Below are 9803 nucleotides of genomic sequence, written 5' to 3'. Positions count from 1 at the left end.
AAAGGGGGATGGCGTAGTTAGCTATTACAGAAAGAAACAATCAAACCAGATGGTTGCAAATGACGGTTATTTTCTTTTTAGTCGGTCTTTATACATGTAATCAAACCACAATTGATAATCGGTTTTTAATAAAATTCAAGCAGAGGCAGTGAAAATTAAAGAAAAAATGAAGCTTCGAGTCGGCATGTTTTCTAATGATTCCGACACCTTTACTCAAAACTTACTCCGACTCTTTGAGTCGGATTTGACTCCGCAGCCTTGTTTATATGTATTTAAGTTTGAAGTTTTGCATAAAATTTGCGTAGCGCCTGTTCAAAACACAGTTCTGTGTAGCTGTATTTGTCTCAAAAAACCCTGCTACTTGCAAACCGGTCAACATTAAAGCATTGATTTTTCTTTTATTCCGTGACATGACATTTCTTGCAGTGCTTAGTATTTGCTAAATTTGAATTATATGTATAATAATACTATTTACTAATTGTAAAGCAATAAGTTGGAGTTTGCTTAAAAACCTAAAATACTTTAAACCTTTAATGTTTTCTCGTGGTGCAGTTTTCGTAACACGAAACCTTCTTTTCATGGCTTTTCCCTGCGTTTGAAAAGATGTTCCTTGCATCCCTGACACATTTTATTGCTATAGGTGCTCTCAACGTGATCTTTACTCCAATAGTCAAAAGATACGAAATATCTTACTAGATTGGAGTTACAACAGTGATGTCACTTAGACTATCACTTAATATTGCTATATAAAAGTTTCTTATGAAAATATCAAGAATGCTGTTCAGTCACGTTGAATTGAAATATTGTAGGCGTACAATTTTCCTGGGTGACAGTTATCCCAGTCAAAAGTAGTCTTGTGATCAATTTGAGTAACTTCTGTTGTAGGAAATTTCACCTTTTTATGTGATAAATGAATGAATGCAGTATTAACAATGTTAAAACGCACTAATGGTTCCACTCATGGATTTATTTCGAGGCTGTAAGGAACTCTTTGTCGATTCAGGACGTCCTCCAAATTCAGAACTGGTAAATTATAAACGCAGTCAGAAGACTGCAAAAGCTTTCATTTTTTTGAATTAAAAAAATATTCCTTACAACTCCAATGCAATGTATGAAAATTTTAATTTTTGTACATTGTTACTACATCTCTTCTTTTTCAGAGGGAGGAGGGTGCAGGTGAATTCAAATCTGCTGGAACAGAATCCTTGCCTGCCAACGACATTAAATCCAGTACAGAGGACATTGTCACGTCAGTTACCGAACCTGGTACAGAGGACATTGGCGGATCAGCGATCGAATCTAAAACTGCTGACATTGGCAAGTCAGCAACCGAATCTAGTACAGAGGACATTGGCGGGTCAGCAACCGAATCTAGTACAGAGGACATTGGCGGGTCAGCAACTGAATCTAAAACTGAGGACATTGGCACGTCAGCAACCGAATCTAGTATTGGAAAGTCGACAACTGTGCCAGGTGACGAAAACACAGAGTACCCAATTTGCTCCCCTCATGTCCGTTGCGGTTTTCAGCGGTACAACGCGTCAGGAGCCCTCATTGGCAAGTTTCTCAAATAGTAAGTTTTTTATTCTACACTAGTGATACCCGCACGGCTTTGCCCGTAATAGAAAAATCAAAAGGTCTTTTGGTTCGCCTGTATATTTACAAATAATGTATGGTGAATTCTCTCGCCAGTTGGCTTGTACCCATCTTACGGTTCCACGTTATGATAATTTCGTATCTCGCCAATTGGCTTGTGCCCATGTTACGGTTCCACGTTATGATAATTTCGTAATTTACTCGTCGATATTATGATATTTTTTTTCTTAAAATTGGAATAGAAAAAGAACCACATCGAATTTTCGAAAAATCGCTTCGAGGTGCACACCCCCATGCTACATACTAACTTCGTGCCAAATTTCATGAAAATCGGCCGAACGGTTTAGGCGCTATGCGCGTCACAGACATCCTACAGATATCCTACAGACATCCAGACATCCTCCGGACAGAGAGACATTCAGCTTTATTATTAGTAAAGAAGAGTACTCTATTGATCGTGCCACTGGTGAGCACGCTGCACAATCTTAATGTTGAACAAGTCTGATTTATGGGCGTTTTCAAACTCGCGTGACAACCTCGAACAGCGGCAATGTTTTTAATTTTTTGATCGAATACTTCATGTTTTCCCACCGACATCAGAGCACTTGAGTTTTTTTACTGCCATATGAAAATCTCAGGCCGTGTGTGGTGTGGCTCTGATAAGTTGAGTCATGACCTTGACGATATTTGATTTTCAGGTGTAATAGGGAAGGACAATTGGCACAGAGTTGAGTAGAATTGGGTTGTTTCGTAGTACTTTTGAAAGAGTATTCTAACTCGAATCATTGCCAATAAATCCCTGTGTCACTGAACTTCCTAAGCTGTAAACAATGCCTAGGTCATTGCCAAACTTATCAGGATCACACTATTGGGATAGACAAACTATTTATAGGCATTCGCAAACAAGTACAGTTCAGCTCAAGATTGTTGGCGCTTGGCTGGCTTTGGACGAGTTCACCTCGAAATCGGTTGAAAAAAAGTACGGATTGGTTTAATCGAGAGTTTGCGAAATAAGTTTTTCTTGTGAAGTGTCGTCATTTGTTAACGACGAGAAACAAATTTCAAACGAAAACTCACGCTAAACTTCCTGATAAGGTGCAGGATGTGGAAGTCTATATTTTCTTATAGCTCAGCTTGAACTATACTGCCATGCTAAGCGCAAAAGCCGTATCTGCAGTTGTACTTAAAAGGAGAAAATCCCGTTTAAAATTTTGCTCCTCAATGCATTTGATTCAGATGGAGCGCTTTCAAAGTTTTTTTAACTTCCTTTTACAAAAAAGGGAGTATTGTATTCGCGAAAAAATTTTCACTCGATAATCGGCCTTAATTTGTTTTGCTCACCCCCGAATGAATGTTTGGTTTTTTTTTTTCGACTCGACCACACGTGGATATATGCCTATTGACGTACAGACACCCGAAATATCCATTTTGACAAACCCCGAGTTAATTACAACAAGTTTTCTCGTGACGTCTGTATGTACGTGTGTATGTATCTCGCATAACTCAAAAACGGTACGTCCTAGAAAGTTTAAATTTGGTACGTGGACTTCTAGTTGGGTCTAGTTGTGCACCTTCCCTTTTGGTGGCATTCGGATGTTCCTAAGGGGATCTTTTGCCCCCTTTTGGGGTTAAATCATTGTTAATTTCGATGTAAACTCAAGTGGTGTTATGATTTGGCGGACACTTGGCGATATATTGCCAGTCTTTTGGTCGCCAAGTTTTGTCGCCAGCTTGGCGACAAATTTGGCGATTTTTTTTTTAAAATCTGGTTTTGATTTGGCCACTGTTGGTGAAATTTAGAGAGTAAACTATTGAGTCACATTAAAATTGCCAATAATGGGAAAATGACATTAATTTGAAGTAAAAGGAAGTCATGTGATGCACACAGCAGCTCGTTTTAAATATGTTCCTTTGACAAATGACCATTAAATACTGTACTTAGGTTAAACGCGGGACCAAGAACCGCCTGGTGACAGCAACTCAATTTTGATAAAAAAGACAGGTACGACTTTTGTGCTTAGCACAACAGAATCGTGTGCAAGACTGAATCGGAACAGTTGCTCGGAGACTGCCGTTTCGTCCTCACTATGGGCTTTAGCTCAATTACCAACGCTCTGGAAGACATAACTGGGCTACCGGTCCCTTGCATGTAGGAATAAAGAAATTAGTGCATCCAAAAAGGTTTTTGTTTTTGAATCTCAAGATGATTACATTTTCGAAGTCTCGGCTATTCTAAGTTGTTGCCCTTCCTTCAGGGGATTCTTTTTTTCTCTTCAGTGTTTGACCTTTATGTCCATGTTTTCATCTCGTCTTTGTTTTGTTACTAACGTTTTTATGTTACTCAAAATTATTTTTTAATCTATTCTTTTGAGTGCTTCAAAATTTAAAACTTCGTTTGTATCGTAACTACGTGTGCTATTTTCAGAAAATTTGCAATTCAGTCCACAACTCAAAAAAGTTCATAAAAACATACTTTATTTTACTTAAAATATTAAAAGCAACTATAACTAAAACTTTTGTAAATAATACTAACGAAATTAAAGTTAACTATATGATGTCAAGAGATAAAGTTCAAAATAAGGCTAAATGAACCAAGTACAAGAACTTAGAAGAAACAAAACAGAAAACCAAATTAAACAGACATGCAATATATATATATATATATATCAGTTTCCCAACTGCACCATCTACAGTCAAAATTAAAGTTACATCAAAGCTTTAACATCGTTCATTTTATAACTTTAAAAAAAAAATTCTAGAAGTTTTATGCCCTTTTACTCTATAATCAAATTTTCTTTTGTGGCACTTGTTTCTACTTTTTGGCACATTATAGCCTATAAAAACTCTTTTGCCAAAAAACCACACAACCAGGTCTTTGCTTCTGATTTGATTATTCAGTTCAGATTTACTGCTAAATGTTTCTTTTATACGCATATACTTCTATTCGTTGTAACCAGCAACGATCTAGTCGATAATAGTCAAAAATTAGGTTTTTCCAGTCGACAAGTATAAATGCCCGACGGCATAGTACATAAAGCGTGAGGCTCTCGTACCATGTGGACGCGCTCGAATTTGTGCAGAAGCATGGATGCTGAAGGGTACAGCACTTCTGATCACGTTGCCATTGAGTTTTTTAGCGCTGTAGAACTATACAAAGAGAGGCGGTATATCTAAATTAATAGTATATTTTAAAGCATTTATAGCATTCTAATGACTCAAAGGGAAAAAATACAAAACTGGTAATAGAGCTTTTTTACGAAAAAAAGAGAAAGGAGTTTTTAAGGCAGCAAAAATAATTACAAACACAACGAGCTGATGTGTACATTACATGACTTCCTTTTACGCCAATTTAATGATAATAGCGCCTTGGAGTAAGCAAGGAAACACTAAATAATTTTCAATCCTAGTTTCTTGCGAACCGAAGCAAAAAAAAAAAAAAACGTTTTAAACAGATTTGTTTCCCCATTAATTGCAATTTTAATGTGATTCAGTGGTTAACTCTTTAAATATCACCAACATTGGCCAAATTAAAACCAGACTTAAAGATTAAAAAAAATCGCCAAATGTTTCGCCAAGTTGCCGACAAAACTTGGCGGCCAAAAGCTTGGCGATATATTGCCAAGTGTTTGACAAATTATAACACCACTTGAGTTAGCATTGAAATTAACAATGATTTCCCCCCAAAAAATGTAAAAGATCCCTTTAGGAACATCCGAATGCAATCAAAAGAGAAGGTGCACAACTAGACCCCACTAGGCGTCTACGTACCAAATTTCACCTTTCTAGGACATACCGTTTTTAAGTTATGCGAGATACACACGTACATAAGGATGTCACGAGAAAACTCGTTGTAATTAACTCGAGGATCGTCAAAATGGATATTTCGGGTGTCTGTACGTTCCTAGGCATGTATCCACGTGTGGTCGGGTCGAAAAAAGAGCTCAACATTCATTCTGGGGAGAGCAAAATGGAAATTAAGGCTGGTTTTTGAGTGAAATTTTTTTTCGCGAATACAAAACTTCCTTTTTTTGTAAACAGTAGGCAAAGCTTGCACAACCACTTCATCTGTGCCTTGTTCAAGAACCAAAACGTTCGGAAACACGCATGCAGATGTATACTGCCGTGGTCAGTTCAAGGGCAGTATCCGCAAATCTTTCACTTTTTGTCATCTATTGTAAGTTAGCTTTACTGTATAAGCTCGCTTATTTGGTTTTCGCCGAAAAAGAGTTGAAAAAAGGTCTAATTTCAGCATTTTCCTATTAGTAGAGGAAGCTACTGTACCCACGGACGGTTGTACCTACGGACGTTGGTCGGGAAATTCTGGGCATCGTCGAGCGAGATCTTAATAGGGAAGTTGCAACCTATTAAATGTTCATATTTTGACTGTTGGAATTGACCCTCAGAACTAAAAAATTCACAATCGCCGAATTTTTAAACACCGTGATTGATTTTTAATGAATTTTTAAAAATCCACTCGCAAAAGTGCTTTCTTCTGAAACGTCGCGAGTTTACGTCACAGGGCACTCATGGGCAGCCTTCGGCCGAAGATCCCTTGTTTTCGCTACGGACATTTTGAGCGCGCTGATATTTTTATTTTTTAGAAATTCAATAATCCTTTTCCACACTATGGAGGCCGGATTCATTAAAGCACAATCTAATCTTCCTCAAGTAACATCAATGATGGTATTCCAATATTTCAGAGAGGATGAGAGGTTTAATGTTCCAGAAACGCGAGGAGTTAAATGCGAAGAGGTAAGCCTTACGTTTCGTCTTCGAAGCACGTCCTTCGGCTTCTCCCACGGCGGAAGAGCGCATGACGTCACTTCCTGTGCCATTTGACGTCACAATCGCTTGATCTTTAAAAATTAAAAAAAAAAACTAATTATTGTATCGCAAAAATGTTTTCACCTATGATGTTCATACATGTTACTCTATCATATAAAAATAAAATTGAAAGATCGAAAACTTCCCTATTGAGGCTCAACATGTGTGTCACAACTCTCTCCAGTACCCCAGGAAGTTTCAACGCCATCAAACGAACAGTTAAGGTTCTATCACATTTTTTTCGGTTTTAGTAGTACCCAAGTAAAAAAAAAAACATGAGCAATTTCTTTTTTTTTTGTCCGTCGTAGATTATATTATTCATTTTTGTTGTAAGTATCATGATTCCCTATAATTTGAAGGTTTTGTTTCTGATTTTTAATGTTGTAAAACTGTGGTCTTGTCGATGTGACTGGCTTGCAAATCCAAAATGGCATACCTTTGTACCCAAGGACACACAATCATGTGTATTCAGTTTTTAGTCTCGTTGGGTCACACCGAGTCTCCTTACAATGTGAAGTACCTCAAAATGGTGCTTTATCATCAACGTCCGAAATTTGCTTTCAACAATGATGATGAATTTGAAGTAGGTCTTGAAGATAGTGTTGAAGTGTAACCCCCACCTGTTGTAGGATCTACAGACCGTAAATTCCAACTATTTTCATTTGAAGTAGACTTTTCTAGATTTATGTTGGATTAATCTAAACTAAGTTTTTTTGTAATGGGTTGATTTTTTTTTTTGGGGGGGGGGGGTAATTTTGGTTAAAGGTTTCAATTTGCATATAAATTGAAGTTATTATATAGGTACATAGAGAGCCATACTATCATGAACCTAGTTATTTTGTTTGTTTAAAAATAGTTAATGATGTAATGAATAATTAATATATCTTAAGAGTAATAACTTTTTAAAGAGTTCAATGATAAAAATTAAGGAAAATTAAAAAAAGGGAAAAAACCTTCGACTAATTTTCAAAGTTTAATTTCTGTTGGATATCTTATTTAATGTTATTTTCAATGAATGTTTGAAGTATTTCAAATATAAAATGGCCTATGAAAATGAATTGAGTTCCTCAGTCCTATTTATATATTTTTTATATGCCCATGGGTACAAAGGCACTCTTCCACTGGGTGAACGGGGTGTCGTACCCACGGACAAAAAAGATGGCTTTTAAGAAAAAATGTTTTGAAGTTGAAAGTTTTGATTTTCACCTGACAAAAATTGTCAAATTAAATACGTTGTAGATTCTGCCAAAAAAATTTTCCGATCGGTTATCCATTCCCAGAGGCCAGCAAAAATTGAAAAGTAAATTTTGTCCGTGGGTACAGCAGCTTCCCCTATGGAATCCAAAACCAATCTCTTCAAATGTCTCGAAAACTCATTTCTGAAGATACTGCACTTTACCTTCCCACGGCAGTATAGAACTAAAGTCGAAACTAGACTGTCTAACCTTCGATGATCTGCATCTCGGGTAGTTGGATTTGAGGGTTGAGGCATGGTCCCCTAGAATTGGGCTGTCGGTATGTTGCTTTGCATGTATACTAGGGTGGTTCAAAAATACATGTAAAAAAAAAAAGTTTCTCCTAGATAACAGGACACCCCTCAATGTTTTTAGACTTGTGGATAGTAATATACTAGAATTTTAGCTTTCTATTTCACTGAAACAAGGTGCTTAACCCCCTCCCCTGAACTTCATAAGTATGGGGAGGGGGGGTTACAAAATACATTGAACTGAAAAAACAATGCTACATATTATAATATACCCCAGTATTATACATAGCAATAAAATAATTATTTACAAAAAGCAGCTGGGGTGATTAAATGTTTCTAAACTTGTAGCATTTTCCATACTATGGCTAATGTTGAATTGAGGGGTCATTGAGCACCCTCTTAAAATTTGAGTAAGAAGCTAAAACTTTTACAGCATGACTCTACTAGTAAGTGTAAAAAAACGAGCTGATGTGTGCATCACATGACTTCCTTTTACTCCAATTTAATGTCATTTTCTCATTATTGGCAGTTTTAATGTGATTCAATAGTTTACTCTATAAATATCACCAACAGTAGCCAAATTAAAACGAGATTTAAAAAAAATAAAATAAAAAAAATCGCCAAGTTGGCGAAAAAACTTGGCGACCAAAAGACTGGCGATATATCGCCAAGTGTACGCCAAATTATAACACCACTTGAGTTTACATCGAAATTAACAATGATTTCCCCCCAAAAAGGAGCTAAAGACCCCCTAGACCCCACTAGGAGTCTAAGTAGCAAACTCCAACTTTCTAGGACATTCCGTCCTTGAGTTATGCGACATACATACACACATACGTACATACAGACGCCACGAGAAAACTCGTTGTAATTAACTCGGGGAATGTCAAAATGGATATTTCGGCTGTCTGTACGTTCCTAGGCATATATCCGCGTGTGGTCGGGATGAAAAAAACTCGACATTCATTCGGGGGTGAGCAAAATGGAAATTAAGGCCGATTTTTGGGTGAAATTTTTTCGCGAATACAATACTTCCTTCTTTTGTAAAAGGAAGTAAAAATAGGGGGCGTCCTGGACTCCAGCTGAAATTTTTTTTTGAACCACCCTAATGTATACTACTTCTGTTTAAGAGCTGTAATTTACTGCTTATTCCTCTATTCCTAGTTGTGACTGTCCAGCGGGCACAGAGTGCAGACAATTTGGCGAACACAAGTCTCAATACTTCTTCTACTACAAGTGCGTCAGCGTCACTGAAGACCCCTTTGCAAGAGTGCTATCGTTGCTAGCGACTGAAGAAGAATCTGGCCGAACGCAAGCAGAAGGCTCGACTAGCAGCACTACTCCGGCGACTGCTTCAGAAGAGGACAGAGTAGCCGTAACCCACGATGATTTATAAGTTCACCAATTCCTTTTTCCGAAACTTTTTTTACACTGAATATTATAATAAACACGTTGTACTTTGTTTTACTTATTTCTTGTTTTACTTGTTTCTCTCGTCGTAAGTTCGGTTTCAGGTGTGGTTTTACGACAAAAGATTCGATTTTAAAAAGTGAAGTTAGTGTTCTGTATAAAAAGTGTACATATACAATGAGAGCTCCAACCGATACTTTAATGGCAAATTAATTTCTTGTGTAAAATAATACCTTAATAATAATTAAAAGTAAATAAAATTAGAGTTAGCGTGTATATTTCTGCATTATATCTTATCCTTCTTGGTTAATAAGAATTAAACTGGAGAAGTTCAATGATGGAAAAACTGGTTGAAGATCAGATTGATCTAGTCAAGCTATACGTCTTAACTTTTATCTCCCTTTGTGAAAGGAGATTTTAGATATATTTTGTCTTATGTAAAATGTAGCGAAAATAAAAAAGAAAAGTATTCAGTCTCGTCATTTAG

At 36.8% G+C, this 9803-nt stretch overlaps 1 protein-coding gene across 1 annotated transcript; it reads left to right on the top strand.

Annotated features, from left to right (window-relative positions):
• Positions 1 to 1160: 1160 nt before the first annotated feature.
• On the top strand, positions 1161 to 9206 carry LOC129232052 (uncharacterized; the record flags this gene model as incomplete). The annotated part of the gene is made up of 2 exons (XM_054866287.1): positions 1161 to 1573; positions 9071 to 9206. Coding segments are annotated over 2 exons (535 nt in total), but the record flags the coding sequence as incomplete, so codon positions are not given.
• Positions 9207 to 9803: the final 597 nt, after the last annotated feature.

The sequence above is a fragment of the Uloborus diversus genome, unplaced genomic scaffold (assembly GCF_026930045.1).
Source record: "Uloborus diversus isolate 005 unplaced genomic scaffold, Udiv.v.3.1 scaffold_1010, whole genome shotgun sequence".
In the NCBI taxonomy this organism is placed as follows: domain Eukaryota; kingdom Metazoa; phylum Arthropoda; class Arachnida; order Araneae; family Uloboridae; genus Uloborus; species Uloborus diversus.
The sequence above is the reverse complement of the archived record's forward strand: the minus strand, read 5'-3'. Positions and strand labels throughout refer to the sequence as shown.